This window comes from Henckelia pumila, chromosome 3 (assembly GCF_033568475.1).
Source record: "Henckelia pumila isolate YLH828 chromosome 3, ASM3356847v2, whole genome shotgun sequence".
Lineage (NCBI taxonomy): Eukaryota > Viridiplantae > Streptophyta > Magnoliopsida > Lamiales > Gesneriaceae > Henckelia > Henckelia pumila.
In genome coordinates, this window is record NC_133122.1 from 21143654 (window position 1) to 21168525 (window position 24872).

At 33.8% G+C, this 24872-nt stretch overlaps 4 protein-coding genes across 5 annotated transcripts; all 4 read left to right on the forward strand.

Moving 5' to 3' along the window:
• The first annotated feature begins 9178 nt into the window (after nt 1–9178).
• LOC140890480 (uncharacterized) lies at nt 9179–12179 on the forward strand. The gene is made up of 2 exons (XM_073298313.1): nt 9179–9444; nt 11846–12179. The coding sequence occupies exons 1-2, from the start codon at nt 9334–9336 to the stop codon at nt 12071–12073; spliced, it is 339 nt and encodes a 112-aa protein (XP_073154414.1). The 5' UTR covers nt 9179–9333; the 3' UTR covers nt 12074–12179.
• A 2260-nt stretch (nt 12180–14439) lies between these two features.
• LOC140890708 (uncharacterized) lies at nt 14440–16686 on the forward strand. 2 transcript variants are annotated; one of them, XM_073298701.1, is made up of 3 exons: nt 14440–14610; nt 15924–16124; nt 16212–16331. In XM_073298701.1, exons 1-3 carry the CDS (start codon nt 14500–14502, stop codon nt 16263–16265), a joined length of 366 nt encoding a protein of 121 aa, XP_073154802.1. In that variant the 5' UTR covers nt 14440–14499; the 3' UTR covers nt 16266–16331. The 2 variants fall into 2 exon arrangements, with proteins under 2 accessions (XP_073154802.1, XP_073154803.1); XM_073298702.1 differs by lacking the exon at nt 16212–16331 and adding an exon at nt 16440–16686 and having other exon boundaries at nt 14443–14610.
• Nucleotides 16687–17991: 1305 nt separating this feature from the next.
• LOC140886921 (PRA1 family protein B4-like) lies at nt 17992–20974 on the forward strand. The gene is made up of 2 exons (XM_073293843.1): nt 17992–18729; nt 20789–20974. The coding sequence occupies exon 1, from the start codon at nt 18065–18067 to the stop codon at nt 18710–18712; it is 648 nt and encodes a 215-aa protein (XP_073149944.1). The 5' UTR covers nt 17992–18064; the 3' UTR covers nt 18713–18729; nt 20789–20974.
• A 717-nt stretch (nt 20975–21691) lies between these two features.
• Nucleotides 21692–24758, forward strand: LOC140891625 (probably inactive leucine-rich repeat receptor-like protein kinase IMK2). Its single transcript, XM_073300212.1, has 2 exons — nt 21692–23925; nt 24013–24758. The coding sequence occupies exons 1-2, from the start codon at nt 22083–22085 to the stop codon at nt 24627–24629; spliced, it is 2460 nt and encodes an 819-aa protein (XP_073156313.1). The 5' UTR covers nt 21692–22082; the 3' UTR covers nt 24630–24758.
• The last annotated feature ends 114 nt before the right edge of the window (nt 24759–24872 follow it).

Sequence of the window (24872 nt, forward strand, 5' to 3'; positions counted from 1 at the left end):
GTTGTGATAATCATATGTCGATCAATGACTTGGTTTCTGTGTTCTCTCTGGAATGAGTGAATTATGAGTAAATCTCTGGATTTGATTGATTATTGTCTGATAAGACACTTTACTTGTGTGGGTGTTTTTTATTGTCCAATTTTTAAAGAGTTGTGTTTCTACTTTTTGCATAGTCATAAAAAGGTGCCTTACGATGAGCATATCTATATATATGGACGAAATAGTTGGAACAGTAAGTTTTTGTCCTCCATTCAATGGATTCATTCCTCCAAGTTTCCCTCTTCTTTGCACCTTACACTTTCCAACCGTTTGTACTCCATTGCAAGTCAATCATGTTTGAGATATAAATTTTTTTATTCATGAGAATTTCATTTTACTTTGAAGGATTATAATCTTGATTTGTGCAGATGTCCGCTGAGCGACAAGAATTTCAGTTGTCTTCGACATTTGTAATAAACCAAGAACAAAACAAGGTTCTGTGTGCCAAAGTCACTCGTGATTTTGTTGATGTTTTACCGTAGGCACCGAGGGACATTGTTCAGTAAGCACATATTTATGTTTCTCCGCAGTTAAGACAATCATCAAATTGCGTTTCCAATCAATGTAATTTTCCCCAACTAGTTGGTTGTTTGTATAAAGCATGGACAGTGACATTGAGTTTGAAGACATTTTTCTGAAATTAAAATAAATTAAATGAGCAACACATACAATAAATAAAATGACATGTGTTATGCAAAAAAAAATGCATTAGTAGACCCAAAAACTACTACAACACAGCAATGACCTAAAACTCCAAAATCAAATTATACTTTTCTTTAGGAAAAGTAAACACGATTTATAGCTAGGCTGGGACCCTCCCACTAAATTCAATATATCAAGCATCTCATGCAATATTAATTTTGTATTGCTTGATTTTGGCCATCAAAAATACATTGTTTGACTATTCTATAGGAATTTCTGACAATGTCATTGACTTAAGTGTATACCCTTATATTGATTATTTTTCAAGTATTTAATTAATTATGTCACCTATAGGGTGATCAAAATTAATTTTACTTAAAAAATTATCACCATGTCGGGTCCAATCAAGTAACCGAAACAGTGCATCCCTCCTATAGGGAGACCAATGAAAATTGGCACGAGGCATACACAAATTCTTACTAATGGACTAATAAGAAAGACCATGAGCTCATATAAAATACACCCCTCACACTTAATATTTTTGAAAAATAATTTTGGGTTTTATCCAATTAATAATATCCTGACTATTTTAACTCATAAAATAGTTCAATTATTAATCAAAAATTTATTTTCTATATATAAAAATAGAAAATAAATAAAAACTTATTTTATGCATGACAATGTAGTACCTAAAGCGATGTTTATGCAATCTACATGGCATGATATATGAATGACATATAATGCACATAATAATTAAAAGCAATAAGCAATAATTAAACAAGAACAAGTTTATGGCACATCCTAGACTAGGGGTGTTCATTCGGTCCGAACCGAACCGAAATTTCGATTAACCGAACCGAAATTCACCGAAAATCCGAACCGAAAACCGAACCGAATTTAACGGTTCGGTTCGGTTAAAAACCAAAAATTTTTCGGTTTTTCGGTTCGGTTTTCGGTTTAACCGAATTTATATATTTTTAAATTATTTTATTTATTTTATATTTATTTATTAATAAAAACAAATAAAAATATTAAAAAATAATTAAAAATTCAAAAAAATCAAAAAAATCGGTTTTCGGTTCGGTTCGGTGAACCGACCGAAAAAAACCGAATCGAAAACCCGAAAATCCGAAAACCGAACCGAATTTTCGATTCGGTTTTCGGTTCAAACCAAATTTTTGGTTTTGGCTCGGTTCGGGCGGTTAACCAAACCATGAACACCCCTATCCTAGACACAAAAATACAAATAAATTAATTGAACCAAAAACTGGTCCAATCCTTCAATTTAAATGCTTATGTGTCCAGCCCAGTCTATATTTGACCCAAGGCAATGTCCCAAGGCCCAGCAGAAAACCCATGAATCACGACCCGGTTCATGTCCACGACCCGAAAAGCCCATGGACCAAACCCGTGACCCAATGACCCGCATTTCTTGCTTGAGCCCTAGCCACGCCGCCATCATGTCCACCGAACCGCCGCCGCCTGGGAATTCGCCGGAAACATCACACAGCTCGGCACTGCGCCAAACACGGAGAAGACCACCATCAAATTTTCTGCCGATTCGAAAACGAAAACAGCAGCCGAAAAAAAATCGAGCTTCTCTGTTCCAGCGAATTTGATGGCTACGCTGCCAAGTTTCAGCCCACGCCTCGATCGTATGCAGCCGTGCGAAAACTTCTGGTGGAGTTGCGATGGTGTTCTTGGGTGCTGCGCTCCAAATCTGAAGATTTCATGGTGAATTTCGTAATTCACAAAACAGGCCCCCGAATTTCTGAAGAAGATGCACTCTGGTCCCTAGTTGCTTCGGACGAAATTGCAGAATGACCCTCCAGAAGTTTGAAACAATGGCAGAAAAATCCAATTTCGAAAATTACAATAAAATTGCAATAAAATAAACAAGGGGAAACATGGAGTCGTAATCACCCCCTGATTACAAACTCGATAATTACGAAATACAATTTCACCAAAATTTAGGGCCATAAACTGTTCAGAAAAAAAAAATTATATTTATTCATCCAAACCATAATCACATAAATCTAACACCGCTTTAAACTAAAACATGCATACAAAATTAATTAATTTGAAATACGCAAAACATTATCAAAACCTGTCTCTGATACCATATGTTAGCCAAGACTGAGAAAATCGAATCGCAAAAATTAATTTTATGTGATTCCAATAATCTCATAAAACAGGATCATGATTGTTTTACGTATTTAACACGAATTAATTAATTCAACATACAAAGGAATTGAGATTACCCTTGAAGGGTGCTTTACGTTGTCTTGTCTGCAACAGATCTGCAACTCAACGCTTCCGGTGTTCTCACAAACTCAAAACGTAGGATAATTGTACGTGGTTACAACTTTCTGTTATCAAGTAGTCTAGAAAGATAAGATAATTTCAAAAAGAAATTATCTCCTTTCCATAAATTAAAATATTATCAAAGCATATCAAATCTTATCGTATCGGTAAAGTTTTAATTAAAACTTTACATAGATAAAGATACTATAATCATATTAATTTATTTCTACGAAATCCATAAATTATAACTCATATAATTTATTTGAGTTTATTTTTGAGCCACCAAAGGGACCTGATCGGATCCAATTAAATTAAGCTCCAATAAATTAATTTGATCTAATCAACTCATGATTAATCAAGATAATTTATTAATTTTATTCTACTCCACTAAAATAACAAGATTGCACTCTTAATTAATTGAAATTATTGAAGCATAAAATCAATAATTACATATGTAAGAATCGAGTCATAAGTAGTCTTGTAAAAAGAAATATTAAATTTCCTAATCTTATTATATTGCTTTTGCAGGCTGTTAACATCCTAAAGGCATCTCTCACCTCTCCTTATGCTTTGACAAATGGCCTCCAGCAGTGCTTGTGCAGGCATCAGAGAAAGAAAAGTGAACTGTCGAAGCTTATAAGGTATGCATATAGTGTTATTTGTGTGAATAGTTTTGCAGTTAAGAAAGAGGATAAATTCTCTTCCTATTGCAGGATCCCGAGGTGGTGTTAACGCGTTCCATACTGGCAAATAATGAGGCAAGATCAGCACATAGTAGCGGAAACGAACTTCTCAAGAGGTTGAAAATGAGAACACGGTTAAATTTTTTGACAAGCATTAGTTTCCTACATTTTAGAAACAAGAAGCTTCTGAAAACACATTGCATGACAAACAGAAATAAGCTGCGTCTTTGGTTTGTGCCGAACTTAGCAGACTGCTGTTGTTAATCTTTTACTGTGTTAGAGGCCTCGTTTTGCCTCTCTTGTTGAGATTCCAATCATATCTACACATGTTTGTTTCTTGGAATTTGTAGGTATATTAAAGTTTTGAAACTAGTTTTGCATTGACATAGCAAGATTATTGTCATAATACTAACTAATAAATATTCAAACAAACATAAAAGGTAACAAAAGATTGATTATAATTTATTTGTCCAAAATATAGACCAATCTCAGTCCCCACCCACCCTTGAAACTAACAAATATGCTTGAATGGGCAATGACCAACGAGGTTGACATTTCTTGTCCAATCTGTAAATAATATGCAGATGCTGGTCGAAAAATTATAGGTAGAAAACCTGTCGTTTAAGAGTTTGAAAGGTTATTTTTAACTGGAATGACATTTCTAATTTGGCGTTTACACACTGTGTTTTTGGAATCACAGATTTACTTGGGATTTAGTGGGATTTGAAATTTGGAATCACAGATTTATTTGGGATTTAGTGGGATTTGAAATTGAAAATAACGTTTTAATGTTTGACAAAACAGGATTGATATTTGAAGATTTCATGAGATTTCATTTAACTAAAAAAAAATTTGATAAAACTAGTCGGATTTCATGTGATTTGAGTTTATAAAAATAATTAAATTATTTTTAATAATAAATGTATATACGTTAGTTATAAATTTTAAGTTTTCGTCAAAATTTATTTACAAAGTATCATTTATATAAAATTTATACTATTAAATTCCAAAATATATTTTAAATTTCTGTCAAACACCAAAACAAAATTCCAGTTCCATGTATTTAAAATTCAATTTCAATTCCAAATCCAAATCTCAATTCAATTCCAAATTTCATTTTTTAGGCATCCAAACACACTGTTAAATTCTTCAATTGCATTTATATCTCTATATGTTACTATGCTAATTTTTATTCAAATTCTTGATTGATCAATTTTTTTTAAACAAAAAAAATTGTATGCATCAAAATGTGTAAGTATTTTTCCGTATTTATGTACTTAATTTGAAAAATACGGTTCATTATGAGTTTTAATTTTTTACAAACTGAAATTAGTAATAGGATTGGAGAGAGGATTGTTAAACAGTTAAACTGGTAACCTAAAGTTGGGAAGTTCACGGCTACAATACAATCAATACAATTTGGTAACTCGAGTCCCTTCGAGGTCAATTTTTTTTAAATTTTTTTTAAAAAAAAACTGCAAATTTGATTTTGTATGTTTGTCACTTTGCGATTTTGGTCATCTATGTCTCCATATTTCAGTTTTAGTCCTGCCTTCGATTTTTGACAATTTCGATCCTTTTTATTCGAAAATGCTTATGTGTGTGGCACAGCACACGTCAGCACTGAATTGATACCACGTCAGCGCCACGTCGAAAAAGGACTAAAATTGCCAAAAACATAAAGATAGCGGACTAAAACTGAAATCTAAAAATATAAAGGACTAAAATCGCAAAATGACAAATATAAAGGACCAAAAAAAGCAATTTTTCCTAAAAATTACATATCCAAATAGTATAAATAATATGAATAGATATTTAATTATAAAATAGTAATGTAAAATATTAAAACAAATTAATATAAATTTTCAAAACATTAATTTTTAAAATGAGTAATTTTATGCCATAATTTTTAAAAGAATTGAAATTTAATTTTTTTTAAAAATTTAGCTGGCCGGCCCGCCTCCACCCGTGGTCTGTTTGGGTTGGCCCGTTTAGGACCGCCCCTAAACGGGTCACTAAAACTCCAACCCAACCAGTTATTTTTTCATAACGGAACGGGCTGGTCTGATGAGCTTGGCCCATTTTGACAAGTTTATTTATAAATTTGATTTCTTTTTTGTAAAAATTTGATATTGGTTAATTCAAGAAATTAGTGAATAGAAGACGACAAATATAAGCCCATTCAAGGTCTTGACGATATAGAATTTTCCTTTCTTTTTTTTCCCTTTACTTCTTTTAATTTAATTGTTGGGACCGAAGCCGTTACTCCTATATACACATTGGATAACCGAAACAACGCTCTCGAAGCAAGGATCGCAGCACTATGCTCGGAATAAAAATCGGACAGACGGATCTTGCACAATCAAAGTTGGAAGATCAAATCTCAAGGAAGAAGATGAAGTCTCGGTTTTCTTGAGCTAAGGAATCTGAAAATCTGATATTGATACATGTAATACACGTTAATATGCATCTCAATGCCAAGTGTCCCACTCAATTTTGCATATTTACACTTTGACCCCTCAACTCTTGCTTAATTGCAATCTAGCCCTTGAAACTTATTATTAATTCAATTTCAATCCTAAATAATTTAAGAATATTAGAATTAAAATCTAAATTCCAAAAATTCTCAAATTAAATATTCTTGGATTAAAATTAAATAATCTCGGGCCTTACAAAGATGATACGGTTGGTAGGGGTGAGCATTCGGTTAATTCGATCAAAAATCAAACCGAATTAACCGAAATCGAATTGTTTTTTGGTTAACCGAAGCGAACCGAATTTATATTAAAACTGATTTAACCGAACCGAATTAAAAATCGGTTAATTTGGTCGATGACCGAATTAACCGATTTTTTTAAAAAAAATTAAAAAATTAAAAATTTTATAAAATTAATAATTTAAATATGATTTTTTATCATTATAAAAATATATTAATCTTAAAAAATTTAAAATATGAAAAATTAAGTAAAATACTAAATATAAACCCATTAAAAATATATTATAAATTATATATAAGGCATAATAAAAAATTTCAAAATTTAATTATTTATAATTCGGTTAACCGAATTAACCGAATTGTTTTTAGAAAACCGAAATTGAACCGAATTAACCGATTTAAACGAAATTTTCTAACATAAAAACCGAATTTCCGAATTAGCCGAACCGAATTTTCGAATTGATTCGGTTCGGTCGGTTAATTCGGTTTAACCGAAATTTTGCTCACTCCTAACGGTTGGACACTTATACTAGTATGAGGTCATCATTATCCACTGGGTATATGAGCCACCTCCCGAGACGACGGCGCATCGTGCTATATACCCTGGGTCCGGTCTATGAGCTGTTTCTTGACCTGAGTGTCTTGGTACCCAGTACACTTGCATACATGCACACATAACACAGTATACTCATACTCTCATACTGAGCTTTTCATGCTCACATCCCATACTCTGTTGTATCTGGACACCCTATTCCATGGGGCAGGTCTGCGGCTAGATGAGGCGGGTGGTTCCAGGAGGACCTAGGCGTTGGAGGACCAGCAAAAGTATCTCCTAGGCTTTTGTTTCTGTTGTATTTGATGTATTTGGGTTGATACATTGAATCTTTTCGATATGGTTGTATTATTATTTGGAATTTATTTATATTTCCGCTGTTTAATTTCTGATGGTATATTTTAATTAAGTTAAATGAATGCTTAAGTATCTGATTAGTAGGTGATCACGGCGCGGGTCACTACAGTCCTCTTTTGCTGTCCTAAAAAACACAATGTTATCATCAACAAAGAAAAGATGAGTCATAACTGAACTTGATGTAGCAATGCGAACACCCTATAATTGTCCACTCTCCGCCATCATAGAGAACATCAATGAAAGACCTTGCGCACAAATGGTAAACAGAGATGGAAAAAGGGGGTCTCCTTGACAGATTCCCATACTTGGTTTCAGATCACCCACCACTTGAGAATTTAAAGAGAAAGAGTACCGAACACTCTTAACACAGCTCAAAACTTTACCAACTCATTCTTCACATAACCCCATTTTATTCATTACTACATCTGGAAAATTTCACTCCACTCTGTCATACGCCTTACTCATATCTAGTTTCAGAGCCACATACCCATGTTTTCCTTTCTGTCTATTCCACATCCAGTGCATTGTCTCAAATCCAAGTACAATATTATCTGTAATCAATCTTCCCGGAACAAAGACACTTTGAGTCTCATCAATAAAAATTTTCATCAAATTCCGTAATCTATTTGTTAAAACCCTAGCCAAAATCTTATTACAACATTGAACAGGCTAATGGGACGGAATTTTTTCATTAGCAGTGGATTTGGAACTTTAGGAATCAGAGTAATAATGGTGTTATTCCATTCATCCACCTCATTGAGAACATCTAATACTGCTCTCGTCACATCCTCTCCTATTACATGCCAGTACTTCTGATAGAACAAAGTCGACATACCATTTGGACGAGACGATTTATCCGGACTCATATCAAATAAAGCATTTTAAATTTCCAAACTTGTGAAGAGAGCACACAAAATAGCATTCATAAAACTAGTTACTGAAGTCCTTACACAATCTATGATGGGGAACATCATATCCAACGAAAGCTTTAAAAAGACAATAAACATAATCCAAATTGATAGACGCCATACCCCCTGATCATTCACAAGATTACCATGAATAGAAATCAGCCCACTGATTTGATTTTGAGTCTTCGTCATGGTTGCTAATTTCTAAATTCAATGCATCTAGAGCCTAGACTTGGGATTCTCGAAAGCACACCACCCTAGCTCATTTTTGTTCAAGCAACTTAACGCCTACTCTTGAGACACAATAGGGGGCGATGACTTTGATTAGACTTGTCCAGAAGTAATTAAATGCAAGACTTGAAACAAATTAGAACGATTCAAGATTAATCTTATAATATGCACGATAGTTTATGCAATGATTATACATGTAAAGATCGCATAATTAGTTCAAATATTTACTCAATGTAAGTTGTCGATGCAGTTTTCATATTTTTAAAAAATTGTAATCTTGATGATTTTTAGCCATTTTTTTTTTGGGGAGGTGAAAAGAAGATGAAATTTATCTCTTATATAATATGCATCCTCATCGAACATGAAAATAAAATTTCTAAATTCAATACGTCAAGAGTCTAGACTTGAATTCTCGAAAGCACACCCTAACTCATTTTTCTTCAAGCAACGTAACGCCTACTTTTGAGACACGATATGGGGCGATGACTTTGATTGGACTTGTCCAGAAGTCATTAAATGCAAGACATGAAACAAATTAGAACGATTCAAGATTAATCTTATAATTTGACCGAGTTGTTGTTATTATTATTATTATTATTATTATTATTATTATTATTATTATTATTATTATTTAAATAAAAAAAAACTCCAAAAACAAGCAACCTCAATTGAACGATACGCTGTTGAATGGACCAATGACCAACGATGTTAATACAACTTGTCCAATCTATAAATACAGTTGCCTCAACCATTGCCGGTCCTAAAATACGAAAACTTATCGCTCCCTTCTTATATATTAATAAATAAAAAAAAAAAGATTACAAAAGGATTGGCAAATTGCGAAAGAAATAAGATTGATTAAGATCATATATACACAAATCATCGAAGAAGATCGAAGAGATGCCTTGTCTTGATATTTCCACGAACGTGAATCTTGATGGAGTCGACACTGACGCCATCTTCTCCCAGCTCACGAAAGCCGTTTCTCAGATCGTCGGAAAACCCGAAAACGTGAGTACTGTTTTTTCTTCTTCTTAATTCTTTACATGAATTTGAGTTCGAATATGGCTGATTTGAGGTGGAGGACCTCGTTTAACCAGAAGCATGTGATCCACAATGGCTTCATCATTTCGGCTAGCGATCTCTCTGTGAAATGAAAACAATGGTGAAAAGTACCATTCTTTAGGAATGAAAAGTGAATGAAACAGTAAATTCATCAATCTCCACAAAATTTGGAAACATTTCATATATATTCTGAAAGAATATTATGGTTTTTCAAAGTCAAATACTTTCATCCAAACGGAATCTTGATCTTGACAACTTGGGGTTTGTGTGTATAAAGAGATGAGAAATTATTATGATTTTCTAACATGTTCTTTTCAAGAAACAATACTGAATCCAACTTATAAGGTTCTTTTTGTCAACTACAAATTAATCTAGCTAGCTAATAACCCTATTAATATAGGTTCTTCTTACTACATGATAATATAATTAATAAACATGAGTGGAAACTTCACTTAAATTCAAACTCTGGCTAGGTTTTCTTTTCTTGTTTTCTTTTTCTTTTGTTCTTTAAATTAAAAGTACAGAAACGAAGAGATGTATTGTTAGTTAAAAAAACCATTTTTGTTAAGGCTCATTATCATGCCCTTTTGATTTTGGGGAGAAATTAAACTATTGCTACGTAGAGCTCAATCTTCTTGTTTTAGAAAGACGTTAGTTTTGCTCCATTACCAACAGAAAATTGCTGTTCTTGCGGTAGATATTAGATGAAAAGTACTATAGAAAATTTTAGGAAAAAAATAAATTAATAAAATAAAATAAAATACATGGGTGAGTGATCTACATCCGATAGAATATTTGGAGTCCCTCTATTATTTAAGGGTCCACTTGTGTTCACATTACTATTCACACAGACAAGGACAGTGCTGGTTGATTAATAATGGAGCTAGCACCAGGATGGTGGTACAAAAGGTTTAGACCACAAGTTTGCTAGCAAACTCATCTCCAATTAATTAATGGAAGAAATAATGAATAAATAGTGTATCCCACTTGTATATTTTATTAATTTTATTTTTAATTATAATTTTTTTTTTGAAAAAAAAATAAAAAAACATTTTCACGTTCTCTCATGGCGGAGAAGGGGCGGCGAATAAGGGGGGGATTTGACCTGATCTTGAATTTTCTTCATATATTAATTTATATATGGAAATACAACATTTTACTTGATACTTATATATCTTCCTTATATAATACAAAAATTACAACATACAAAAAAGATAATTTTCAAATTCATTAAGCTATAGTGTTTGCTTTCAACCTCTAAAAATAGGTGATTATGTATTTTTTGTTAATAAATTTGTAAAAAAAAAAAAAATTCATAATCACTTATATTTAAGTTGCAAACACTACCTAAATAAAGGGAGATCTAAGCACAAAAAAAAATCTCAGCATTTTTCTTTGTTACATTTGGAATAAAACATGAAACTTTTGGATATATATATATATTAGTCATGATGTTGGAATTTTTTAAAATCTTGAGAAAAAATTTTAGGGGCCAGCTTGTCTCGGTATTTTTATTTTGAGATTAAAATAATATATATTTATTAGTTTTCATTCTCTTAAAAGACGGAATTTTGTGGTTTGGTAGCGTAATGATAGAAAGTGGTGAGACTTGAGAAGTTGAAATATATAGATGAACGACAAATCGGTAAGCGTAGACATTAATACGAAGAAAATGATTGATAATGGCACGCATGATCGATGTCTCTTTGCTTTCTGCTTTCAAAGAATACAAATTTTGTTTTTTTTTTTGTTTTTTGCCTTCGAGAAATAAAATAAAGTTTGGAATTACAAAACCAAACAAAAGCTAGCTTATCGCGTACATGCATTATTTGAGGTGGCATGCAAATTTTTTTAGCTGACTTAAATAAAGATAAGATCTGAATAGGCAACCAAGACGAAGACAAGAATAATATAACATATTTACTTGGCCATAATATCATATATATATATATTTGGAAAAATTGCAAATTTAGTCCGGTATGTTTGTCACTTTGCGATTTTGGTTCTCTATGTTTTCACATTTCAGTTTTAGTCCTGCATGTTTTGATTTTTTGCAATTTCGGTTCTTTTTATTCGAAAATGATTACGTGGCACTGTACACGTCAGCTCCACATCAACATTGAATTGGTGCCACGTCAGCGCCACGTCGGAAAAAAGACTAAAATTGCCAAAAAAATAAAGATAGCGAACTAAAACTGAAATCTGAAAATATAAAGGACTAAAATCGCAAAGTGACAAACATACAGGACCAAAAAATCAATTTTTCCTATATATTTTTTCCCTCATGCTTCTATATTTCAACTTTATAATATAATAATATAATATGCGTGTATAATATAATGTACAGTTTGTGATGATTCTGATGAAAGGATCGGTGGCACTGACCTTTGGGGGGAACAAAGAACCCGGAGCACTGGCTGAGATCGTATCCATAGGTGGCATCGACTCTCAAGTTAAAAGAAACCTCATTGCCACAATTGGTTCCATTTTACAAACCACTCTTTCCATTCCCAAGACTCGATTTGTTCTCAAGGTTTTTAACGTAACGAGCACCAAAACAACCTCTAAATTGTAATATTCCCCCCTTTTTTAAAAAATATTTATGTTCTGACTGAGCTTTTTCGGTTTTTGTAAGAGTGCTTCTTTCAATAAAATTTTATCCCAAGTTATTTTCTTTTTTATCGGTTTTTATATGCATGTGTCACAGTAAAATATCATATTTAGCTTAATAGTTCATGTAATTATGTACATTTACTGATATCAAAATATGGTCTTGAGATCATGACTATATCTCCTATATATATACTTAAATATTGTGTTAGGGAGATGGATGTCAAATTAATGTTTCATATGCATGTTTAAAATTGGATTTTTATATTGTAAAAACACATTTGACGTTGCGAATATATACAAGTACTCTTGTTTATATATACAACTATTCTGGCCCACCATAGGTCATTATAATATCAAATTTATAAGGTTGTGTCTGATTATTATATATAGCACACCAATGCAACATAATACATTTTATCATTATTTATCATCTTGCGAGTTGCGACATAGTCGGTTACTCTATTATTTATCATCGTCCTCAGACATAGTCGGTTGATTAATTTCTTAATTCGTAGTACTAAAATAAAAACTCGATCGTACAAGGATTAGAATTATAATTCATAAGGTAATTGTACGTGTATATGATACTTGACAAAACATATTGTAAATTTGTAACTGATCACAAAATATAATTATAATTAGGAAAAATTGCAAATTTAGTCCTGTATGTTTGTCACTTTGCGATTTTGGTCCTTTATGTTTTCACATTTCAGTTTTAGTCCTGTATGTTTCGATTTTTGGCAATTTCGGTCCTTTTTCTTCGAAAATGCTGACGTGGCACTGTACACGTCAGCTCCACATCAGCATTGAATTGGTGCCACGTCAGCGCCACATCGAAAAAAGGACTAAAATTGCCAAAAAAATAAAGATAGCGGACTAAAACTGCAATCTGAAAATATAAAGGACCAAAATCGCAAAGTGACAAACATACAGGATCAAAAAAGCAATTTTCCCTTATAATTATATATAAAATAGATGATCTCAGATTTTGGCACAGCTTTCAGATAATGGGAATTTCAATTTTTCAATTTCATGTCGATAGATTATGGAATGACTGCAACTGCATGCATAGTTCCTATGTGATCTATAGCGTGATTTGTTTCTTTGTTCTCAAGCATTATTACTGAATTATTATTTCATATATCATCACAATTCACAATTCACTTCTTCTTCTTCTTTTTTATTTATTTATTAATATTACATATATGGTCCATGATTATTTTTTGACACCAAATGTGATAATATTTTGAATTTAGACCATTGGCTGCAACGGTATCACCCTAATACCTTAATTAATGTTAAGTATCTCATTAATCGGACATTCAAAAATCATATAGTCAGTTTTGATAAAGTGACACACGTTAAATTTAAAATTGGTATTCGGAGTTAAAATGACACTTTAGTTTTTTTTTTTTTTAAAAAAAATTAAAAATGACAAGAAATTTCAATGTATTGCAAATGAATAAAACCATTAAATAAATTGGTTGTTGAAGAATATTAATGTTGCTTTAACAAGAATATTTATCGAAACATGAGATTTGGGATCGAAACATTTGGATTGATTACAACACACAAAAAAGTAAAAAGTTCCAAAATTATTTAATTAAAATTTAAAATAAATAATTATATGGATTTTTTTTAATGATATACACTTTTTAATAACAACATTGTGTTTATAAATTTATGATAATATTTTTTATAAGCAACAACAATAATATTTCTTTTACTATTTTATATATATATATATATATATTAACTCTTTTCAGTGTCATAATGATTTTTCACTATTTTTTCATTTTATCCCCCACCCTAACCTCTCACTTTATCTCTCACTCTCAATTTTGACAAAACTCCCTCGAACTCAATCAGTAACTCACTTTTCTCACATTTTTCTCGTAAGTACTTGCATTCAAAACAACAATGTATTTATATATATATATATATATATTTGAAGAAAAAAAACCTATAACACAAAATAAATAAATAAAAAAATACAAATAACGAAACACTGATGATTTGAGAACCTACAAAAATCTTCTACTAATTAACATATATCAAGTAATGACCCTTATATAACGAGGATCAAGATATGAGAACCTGCAAAAATCATCTCCTAAGTCCTAAACACATATAAAGTAATGACACTCGATGACAGATTGATTACAAGTTGATAAATAAACATAATAAAGGACCAAAATTGTCCTGTCACAAATCCTAAGGGCTAAAATGTAACTCAAGAAATAAAAAGGACCGAAAAATGTATAGTCACAAATTATAGGGGCTGAATGAACTCAAAATTTCATAAAGAGTAATTATTTTTGGAGGACATAGACAGTACAGTGGGATAAGAAACCGACTGCGGGAGAAGGAAGATAGGGTTTATCGACGATGCCGTGTTTGAATCTGTCGACTAACGTGAGCCTGGAGGGCGTGGACACCTCCACCATCCTCTCTGAAGCTACCTCCACTGTAGCCAAGATCATCGGAAAACCCGAAGCTGTATGTATCTTTATGTTTTTTGTTTTTGGTGATTTTCAGTGGTGAACTGAATTGGAATCTATCTCTATAAAGTTTTGATGGAGGAATTTTCATTGTTTTTATGTTTTATTGGCTTCCATCTGTTTATTTTCTTGTTTGGTTTTCCCCACAGCTTATGCTTCACTAGCTGTATACGGTAGCACATTAGAAGCAAGTGATGTTAATTTGTTAACGATATTCTGAAAGTTTTGTGTCAGATTTGTGATTCCTTGGGCATAAATGCTGTATAATTCCCTCGCATGGTGGATCATTATTTATTTGGGTGTGCTTGTTAATGTTCTTTGGGTCATCTGTGTAGTAGAAACCGACAGCGGGTGAGTGGAGGTCTCTAGGACATGAAATAGTAGCATTCTAAGCTGGAGAGTTACTGAACTTATTGGCAAGTCCCCGATGGTTTTTGTGGCCAATACGAGACTTTGGTATATTGCTAAGCATTTTAGAAGATAATGTCCATGCCTGTCTGTTTTGGTTGTTTTCAATAGTCTGTCGGTATTTAGTTAGCGCACATAACTGCATAAGCACCTTAATTGAGTATGTAATGTGAATGCACATCAGGTTATTAATACTGACCCAATGAAGAGCCTGACCGAAAAGACTAATACTTCGTATCATAATCGGAGATCCCAACTTAAAAGATTGGTATTATCTGTGGGACTTGGGAGTGCTCGGCTTAAAGGATTAGTGTCATAGGTGGTATAGGCTTTCAAATTTATTAGTCACTGCACAATTGTTAATTGAATCAATGTAAAACCTCTAATGGTGAGAATGAGGACTTGTGCTCTGAAAACGGTATGGTGGTTGTTATAGTGTCAAAATTGACACTGCATTTTGAATGTATTAATGCTTTCCTTTTCTGTTAAGTTGGTGCACTTTGAAGAGAGACGAGACTACTCCGAAATTCTAATGTTGCAACCACAAATATTTGGGAACCATATTTATATTCATCAGCCTGTGGTTTATTCTATGTTGGTGCTTATAAGTGTTAAAACTTATAAGAAGATCTGCTAGAGTTTAGTTGATGACTTGAAACGAGAGAACTATAACTTGAATCTACTTTACAGTTTACACTTTCCTTGATTCGTAATTTCAATATTTTCGATCATTACTCTGATTTTTAGGTTTGCTACTACAAAGAGCATTATGGCCTTGATCATGAATTATATTGCTTGTTGAATCATGTGAATGATGTGAAAGTAGAATACATTTTTATTCTACTTAAAGAAATTTTATCAATTCTTTTCTTGGCAAAATAAGGAATCGCACCTCCTTTGCAGTATGTGATGATTGTGCTGAAGGGATCCGTACCCATAGCGTTTGGAGGGACGGAGCAGCCTGCTGCTTATGGAGAGCTGGTTTCTATCGGTGGTCTCAACCCTGATGTGAACAAAAAGCTGAGTGCTGCTATTGCCAACATACTTGAGACTAAGTTGTCTGTCTCGAAGTCACGATTCTTCCTCAAATTTTATGATACAAAGGCAAGGAAGTGACCCTTTTAAGTTGTTTTTTGAATGTTCTTGGCTTTGGTCTTGGGTCTTCTCATTGCATTCTTGCTGCTTGTTTAGGCCAGTCAGAGCCAAGAAAATGCACAATGTCTGCATGCTTTACACCAGTACTAAATCATGTGAATGAACTTTCACTATTGATCAGATCGTCCATGTAATTGTGATATCAAGTACTGGTTCGCTTGTGTTTGTAATTGCATATAATAATTGTTGATATTGTCTTAAAAAAATCAACTCCATAAATTCCCTGTCATGTCGTGCACATTGATATCAGTTTTCTTTTTGCAGGGCTCCAACTTTGGGTGGAACGGGTCGACCTTCTAGGTTTATTTCGTGTGATTTTTCACCCCTTCATGAGAGTAAGAAACTTTGATGTACTGAATAATATATATCCGAATTCTGATTAACCATCTTGGACAGCTTCGGGTGGTTATGCTCATTATATGTTTGCCATGTATTCGAATTGCCCTTCATCGACACGATACTTTTACTAGGTTTTGTATGGTTTGAAGGAATATTTATGGTTCTTTATCTATGCATGAACGAATGCTGTCTATTTAAAGTTTGCTAATTTGTTCTCATGCATATTTCTTGTATTAATACTATCCGAAAACATGACACATCTGTTTCATACTATTCAATGTTTCATTCCGAAATTCTAGGCTTCATCATTCCAATACATTACATCGTTTCCTCGTGATTTTTTTTTTAAAAAAAAAGGGTTGAGCAAATGGTGGAAGTGCATTCATCCATGATTTCATAGCTTGAAAAACCGTGTATTTCATAGGTGAGGAGAAATTGGTGCTAGAGCTGAGATTGACTCTTATTTAGTTTCTACGGTCACTCTACACTATCCAATATTTGGCCCTTCTCCATTCTCCTAGATTGGTTTTCAAATCCGTTTATTTTGTTTGGATATGTACGAGTTAGATATAGATGGTGTACAATTTACAAATTCCACCTCTATGAATTAAATACACCGAAAAATGAGTTTTATTTGAGATATTAGGTTGAATTTTATTTTATTTTTCCTAAACACCATTTTACTTTAAAAATCTTTATCATCTAAAGGCGTTTGATTGGTTTTTGAGCTACGTTTCCTAGATTTAGTCTTTTAGAGACATCTAACCATTTTTACATATGAATAATGTTTTAAAAAATTATTCTATCATTATTTTTCTTTCGTCCCAAGCTCACCAAATGAATTCACCGACTACTAGAGTCTAGCAGGAAAGCACATGCCACCAAATAAAGAATCACTCTTTATTATTATATATTAGTAATATTTTTATTAAGATTGATAATCAACTATATGATACTTAATTTGCACGCTAATATTAACTATATTGATTATTGAGTTTACGTTTACCAAGTATTTGTAATTACCAATTACCATTAGCAATTACTATTTTTTCTAATAAAAAGGAATATTACCATTTCATTAATTATCTTACTCTATTATTATAATAGAGATCTTTTAATTTATTTACTTTTAATTAATTAAGTTTGAGTAATTTTAGATTATCTTAACTTAATTCACAATAAAATCAAAATTATTAGATAAATTAGTCGTTTTATATGGTCTTTTTTTTAAGTCATTAGAAATAATCTTATTTTCCAAAATGATATTCACTATTTTGTGTTTGTATTTTTTAATTTTTAGATAGATTAGATTCGATTTTTTTGAAAGATTTAAATTATATAGTTATAATTCTTAAATTTTTAAATATTTAATATATTGTGAGGGATAAAAATATTATAAAAATTAATTAACATTAAAAAAAATTATTTTACTTAAAGGCTGGCTTTTTCCTTACCCTCGTGGAATTCGAGTATACCAAATATATAGAGATTTCAACCGCGTAGTCTTTGTAATCTTTCTTCCGTCCAAAGAAAATCAACAACCCAAAATCATGGCGAATTCCTCTCCTGCAATCTTACCCATCTCCAATCCCCAGCAATCCACCGCCGACGCTCAGCAGACCTCATCAGCCGTTCGCTTGTTCGTTGCCGGGATCTCAGAAACCGTCCGATCCGGCCTCTCCAATCGTCGCCCCTGGCCTGAGCTTGTCGACCGATCCGCCTTCTCTAAGCCTGAATCCATCTCCGAAGCGACCCTCCGCATCCGCAAGAATTATCAATATTTTCGCATCAATTACCTCACCGTTGTCACCGCCGTGCTCGCCATTTCCCTTTTAACAAACCCTTTTTCTCTTATCCTCCTAGCGGGCCTCCTCGCCGGGTGGATGTTCCTCTACCTCTTCCGTCAATCCTCTGATCCTCCGCTCGTTGTCTTCGGCCGACAATTTTCGGATCGCGAGACTCTTCTCTTCTTGGTAGTCTCCACCGTCGTTGTGATCTTCCTCACTAGCGTTGGATCTGTTTTGGTGTCAGCTCTCATGGTTGGTGTTGCGATTGTTTGCGCGCACGGTGCTTTTAGGGTTCCAGAAGATCTTTTCCTTGACGAGCAGGAGCAGAGCACGGGTGCTTCTGGATTCCTTTCTTTCTTCACTGGGGCCAATGCTGCGATTACCCAGCCACAGGTGGCCGCGAGGGTTTGAGTATCATTCTCATGACGGTAATGAATGGATTTATTAGCTAATTACGAGTGTTAATATCTATAATTTGTAGATTGAAATATTGAATCACGTACTATCTTGAAAGATTCACGCGACATATTCATTGGTTTAAGAAATTTTGAAAATTAATTTTATCGACCTCCTGCATAAATTTTAGGGTTGTCTATAAAGTCATACATCTTAATTACCTAATTGGAACCGTGTTTAATTACCTAATTGGAACTGTGTTTGGTAATTTCTTTAGTGCATTGCTGTGGATGCTTGCATAGTTGCATATAACTTAGTGTGTACGATTTGATACTGGTGCATGCTCTTTTATTATGGTTGATGTCAGCATCTGGTTCTTGATTGCCAACTTTTTTTCACGAATGTATCTTATTTTACAAAACTAATGATATAACTAGGATCCCGATCTTGAAGCAAATTTGGGGTTTTGGGATAAGTGCACTGTCTAAATGGGTTAGTTTGGCACATTACACCCTTGTTTATTTTTGTGGATTCCGTCATTAAATTACAGTTTCTTTGACACATCGCACCTAGGAAAATTGTGAAAAATACTTTGGTCAAACTAAGTTGTTTAAAAACATCCCTCCCAAGCGTGTTTGAGTGTATATTTTCTGGAGCGGAATGCAAAATTAATTTAATTGGAGGGTGCAACGGACCAAAATCTGGTCCCAAAAAAAATTATTAAGACTGAAAAAACTTACTGCTGGATGCAAAGTGTCAAGAAACTCTAATTTAATGGTGGCATCTCTCGAAAGAAATTTTTTAATGGTACAATGGGTAAAAAAGTGATCTTTCCAAGTGTGCACACTACACATAGAGACCCTATGTTGTGTCAAAATGTATGAAACGCCTGTACCACTCCCCACCTCCTCATATTTATAAATTGAGATCTAAAACTTCCGGTGCTGAAATAATTTTGTGGTAAAGGTGTTCTTTATGCTCGTAGGTGAGAAATAATTTTGAAATTAGCCTTCTCATGGTTGAAAATTAAATTTTTATTTTATTTTTTTAGAATAAAATTAGAATTTTAAATGTGTTTAGAAGTAAATATTTTTTCTTTAGAAAAAGTAGATATTCTGATTTTTCCCTCTTCATTACAATCTCTCTTTTTTCTTTGAAAGTATTACTCTCCTCTTTTAGTATATCTGAAGTGTTTGGGGTGTGGAAAGATTGAGAAGAAAATAAATATAGTTATCCTTTTATTACATTGAACTAAGTCACCAACACATTTGAATTCAATAACTGTAATTTCTAGATTATTTCATGAATATGTGAATAAAAGTTGGGTGTACCTCAAAAATCTTATTGACGGCCAGTTCATCTATTAATTTAATTTATAAATAGACTGTACTGGGATTTATGTGCTCATTGCCTGTGTTTGTGTTTTTATATTATAGCTTATTTATTCTGTATCTTCTATATATATACTGCAGGAAATGCAGTGTTTTTCAATGGGATAGCATTACAAGTGTTTCATGGATTGATATAATTTATTTCCTTTAATTGTGCTAGATATTGGCATGCCTCATGTTAGATGGAATTTTTATCTGGACACTATAACAGCATGATCAGTCAATTGCTGGATTTGTTCATTTTTTTTAGATTGGTCTTGAGTGCAAAATTGTTCAACAGTTTTACTGTGTAGAGCTTACGATTATTTTCCTACCCTGCTTGATTGATAATTATTGCCCCGTTTAAGCAACAATATTATATGAGTTTGTCATTGACTCATTATGCCTGATATGCAATCTTCAAATCATTAGTTATCTGCCTTTTCCATTAAAATATCTGCCTGTAGTCGCCTGTCCTATGGTTTAGATGATTGTTCCATTGTACTAACTTGAATTTGGTGGTTTTAGTTACATGTATTTAGTCCGTACGACTTTCAGATTTGTGAACGAAAAATTTGTACAGTTATCTTTTCCACAACGCAGATCGCTTTCAAGATGAGTGTTGGTGGTCCTACACTCCTGCTTTTTCATTAAAAACGTTGGGTATATTTTTGTTATTTCTGGGTGAATAATCGATTGTGTGCTTGTTATTTGAATGCAGGAACGCTCAAGTTGATGCGAAGTCTTTCAAAAAATGCACGTGAAATGACAAATTTTGAGTTAGATTTCTTTGTTCTGTATTTCCAATCAACTATACTAAATACTAGATACACTTCTTTTCAGTTTGAATTGTAAAACTTGCAAACCTATGTCGACATTCGTTTAGTTTTTCTTCTTTTTCCTCTTATGTACTCACTGTTTTGTGTAAAGCTGGAACACAAATTTGATAGATTAATTTGGATTCTTTTTTTGTTAAATGGTTTCTTTAAGTATCATAATACTATGTGGTCTTACAGACATAATCATAGTATCTTTAATTGGATGCTTGAGAAACAGGGAACCGATTTGGTTTGTTATCTTTTTCTCTGTATGTCCTTTGTACTACCGTACGATTGGTAGAGGTAAGGATTAGTCGATTTCCGCTAGAATTCTATGGAGTAGCATTTCAAGCTCAGTTTTGTGTTCTAAAATTTAAATCACTTGGACATGAAGTCGGATTAAAGAAAAAGAGAAAAAAAATGTCATGTTTGAATGGCAAGTTATCAGAAGCTGGAGTTTTGGAACACGCGGTTTTTCTAGCGGTGAGATGTTCTTACAAATGTTTTTTAAAAATAGTTGACGAAATCATGTTGAACCCAAAAAGAAATTGCTTTTTTGCTTTTATATGTATAAAAATAAAACTGTGTACTATTGTTAATCCAAATGCTCGACCAACTCGAATACATTCATATATCATAGCCTATGTATGATTTCTTAAATATACACCTTAAAACGCAAAAACACTGTTTTTTGGTGTGGAATTAAACTTTTTACAACTAAAAATAAAGAATTAAATAAATTGTTTTTTATAATCCAAATTAAAACATTTCCCCTTTTTTTTTTAAAGGAATCTAAAACATTTTGATAGAGTGGAAAGAGTAAGAAAAGTCAAGGTTATGCAACGGTTGAGTAGAAAGAAGACTACAAGAATATAGTCGTTATGAATATTGGGATTCTGTTTTTAATAATATTTCCAAAATTCTATTAATAATGTTGGTGACCCAAAAACATTTACCAGTATCATGTGTGTAATCTGTATCCAACGTAAACTAGCCGTTGAGATATATTAAACTTGATACCATTTATTTTACTCTCCACCATTTTCCCCTCCACTCTGAAAAAATATATCCCAAGATTCCCTCCTTCACCCTTCAAGAAAAAGTGGCCTGCCCCTCCAAAAAAAATCTTGAGCTTCCATACACTCATTTTTCTTATCCCAATTTTACATTAAATTAATTTCAACAAGATAATAGTTCATGGGCGTTCGAATTCAGCTGCCATTTCGATTTCGGAATGGTTCAGATGGGTTTTCAGGCTGTCCGGTTAACGGAAATACTGGTCGGAGCAAAGGTGATTCGGATACCGAGATAGAGAAATGGAGGAAACCCCACCTCCTGCTTTGCATTTTTCTTGTGCTATTTTCTGGTGTGGGGCTGGTTTCGGGTGAGAAATGGGACGGGGTGATTGTAACACAAGCAGATTATCAAGCTCTCCAGGCTTTAAAGCACGAGCTGGTCGATTCGAAAGGGGTGTTAAAGAGCTGGAATGACACCAGTAATGGTGCTTGTTCTGGTGAATGGACTGGCATCAAGTGTGTAAATGGACAAGTTATAGCTATCCAGCTTCCATGGAAGGGATTAGGCGGCCGAATCTCGGAAAAAATTGGGCAACTTCAGGCTCTCCGTCGGCTCAGCCTCCATGACAACTTTCTTGCCGGGTCAGTGCCAACATCCCTCGGTTTCCTTCCGAACCTCAGAGGGGTTTATCTTTTCAATAACCGGCTTTCGGGCTCGATCCCTCCATCCATTGGTAACTGTTTGGTTTTACAAACTCTCGATCTTAGTAATAATCAGCTCGTTGGTACGATTCCTCCGAGTCTTGCCAATTCCACAAGGTTGTATAGGCTTAATCTGAGCTTCAATGGCCTTTCTGGTTCCATTCCATCAACACTTTCTCAGAATCCTTCTCTAACTTTCCTTGCCCTTCAAAACAGCAATCTTTCTGGTTCTATTCCTGATTCTTGGAGCAGCAAAAATAGTAACCATTCTTATAATCTTCAGTCTTTGAATTTAAGTTACAATCAAATCAATGGAAGCATTCCCGAAGAGTTTGTTAATCTCTCGAAGCTGAAGTCCCTGGATTTATCAAACAACGCAATCACAGGAACCTTTCCTTTGGGTCTCACCAATCTCTCTTCTCTGGTAACCATAAATCTAGAAAACAACAATTTAGATAGCCAGATCCCAGAATCGGTCGAAAATTTAAGGAATCTTTCCGTTCTAAACTTGAGTAACAACAAGTTCAAAGGGCAGATTCCAGGGACCATTGGTAACATCACCACTCTTACCTTTCTTGATCTTTCTCGCAACAATCTCTCAATGGAAATCCCAACCTCCTTGGTGAATTTACCCAATCTTGATTCCTTCAATGTTTCGTACAATAATCTTTCGGGAGCCGTCCCATCTGTTCTTGCAAGTAGATTTAACTCGAGCTCATTTATGGGCAACATTCAGCTGTGTGGTTACAGTAGCTCGACTCCATGTCCTTCTCCCCAGCCCGAAAATCTGCCTTCACCGGGAAAACATGGCCGAAAGTTGAGCTCAAAGGACATCATTCTCATATCTGCTGGAGCTCTTCTAATTGTCCTACTAATTCTATGCTGTATTTTGATGTGCTGCTTGATCAGAAAGAAGGCAGCTTCAAGAAGCAAACCAGGTGGTGTTTTGGCAAAGGCAACTCCAGCAGCAGGGAATGTAGTCGAATCTGGAGGCGAAACAGGAGGAAAATTAGTCCATTTTGATGGGCCTTTCGTATTTACAGCTGATGATTTGTTGTGTGCTACTGCAGAGATAATGGGAAAGAGCAGTTATGGAACAGCATACAAGGCAACATTGGAGGACAATAATGTAGTTGCTGTAAAAAGGCTCAGAGAGAAGATCACTAAGCCACAGAATGAATTCGAAAGCGAGGTTTCAGAGCTTGGAAAGATTCGGCACTCAAATATCTTGGCCCTTAGAGCTTATTATCTTGGACCTAAAGGGGAAAAGCTTCTTGTATATGATTATATGCCTAATGGAAGCCTTGCTTCCTTTCTCCATGGTTAGTTTACTCACCAGAACCATGATTTATGCGACTAAATTTTTGTCTCTGTTTGCTAACCATCACAGTTTCATTTGCTGTATGCAGCTAGAGGGCCAGAAACCAACATTCCATGGCCAGAAAGAATGGCAATAGCCATTGGCGTAACCCAAGGACTTTGCTATATCCACACTGAACAAGATTTAGTACACGGAAATCTTACCTCAAGCAATGTCCTTCTTGACGAGAAGAACAATCCTGAAATAGCAGATGTTGGCCTATCTCGACTCATGACTAGTGCTGCCAACACGAACATCGTAGCCACAGCAGGCACGATGGGATATCGTGCACCAGAGCTTTCCAAGATCAAGAATGCCACCACAAAGACCGACGTTTTTAGCCTCGGGGTGATATTGTTGGAGCTCTTAACAGGGAAATCCCCAAGTGAGGCCACAGATGGGCTCGATCTGCCTCAGTGGGTCGCATCAACAGTTAAAGATGAATGGACTAATGAAGTATTCGATGTGGAGCTTATGAGGGATGCGCCGAATATAGGTGATGAATTATTGAATACATTGAAATTGGCCCTCCATTGTGTCGACCCCTCGCCAACAGCTCGGCCCGAGGCTCATCAAGTTCTGCAGAAACTGGAGGAGATAAAGCCGGAAATGGACACCAAACCAGCTTCTGGTGATGATACAGCAGTTGAAACAAAAGTTGAGTAAATTTTGAGAATTTGAAGTGTTTACTATATTATTTCATTCTTTGTTTAATGATTTTGCCTTGAAATTACAATAATAGATCTTTTTTAATAGTTTACTCTATGTATGTTTATGTTTGTATATGAGGTTATATTGAAGTTCTTTTTTTGCTCATGTAATTTGTTCCAGCAAAATACTTTTGACAATGACATATATCAATTTTTATAGAGGGTTGTTTCTATTTTTATATTAAATGTTGTGTCAGAA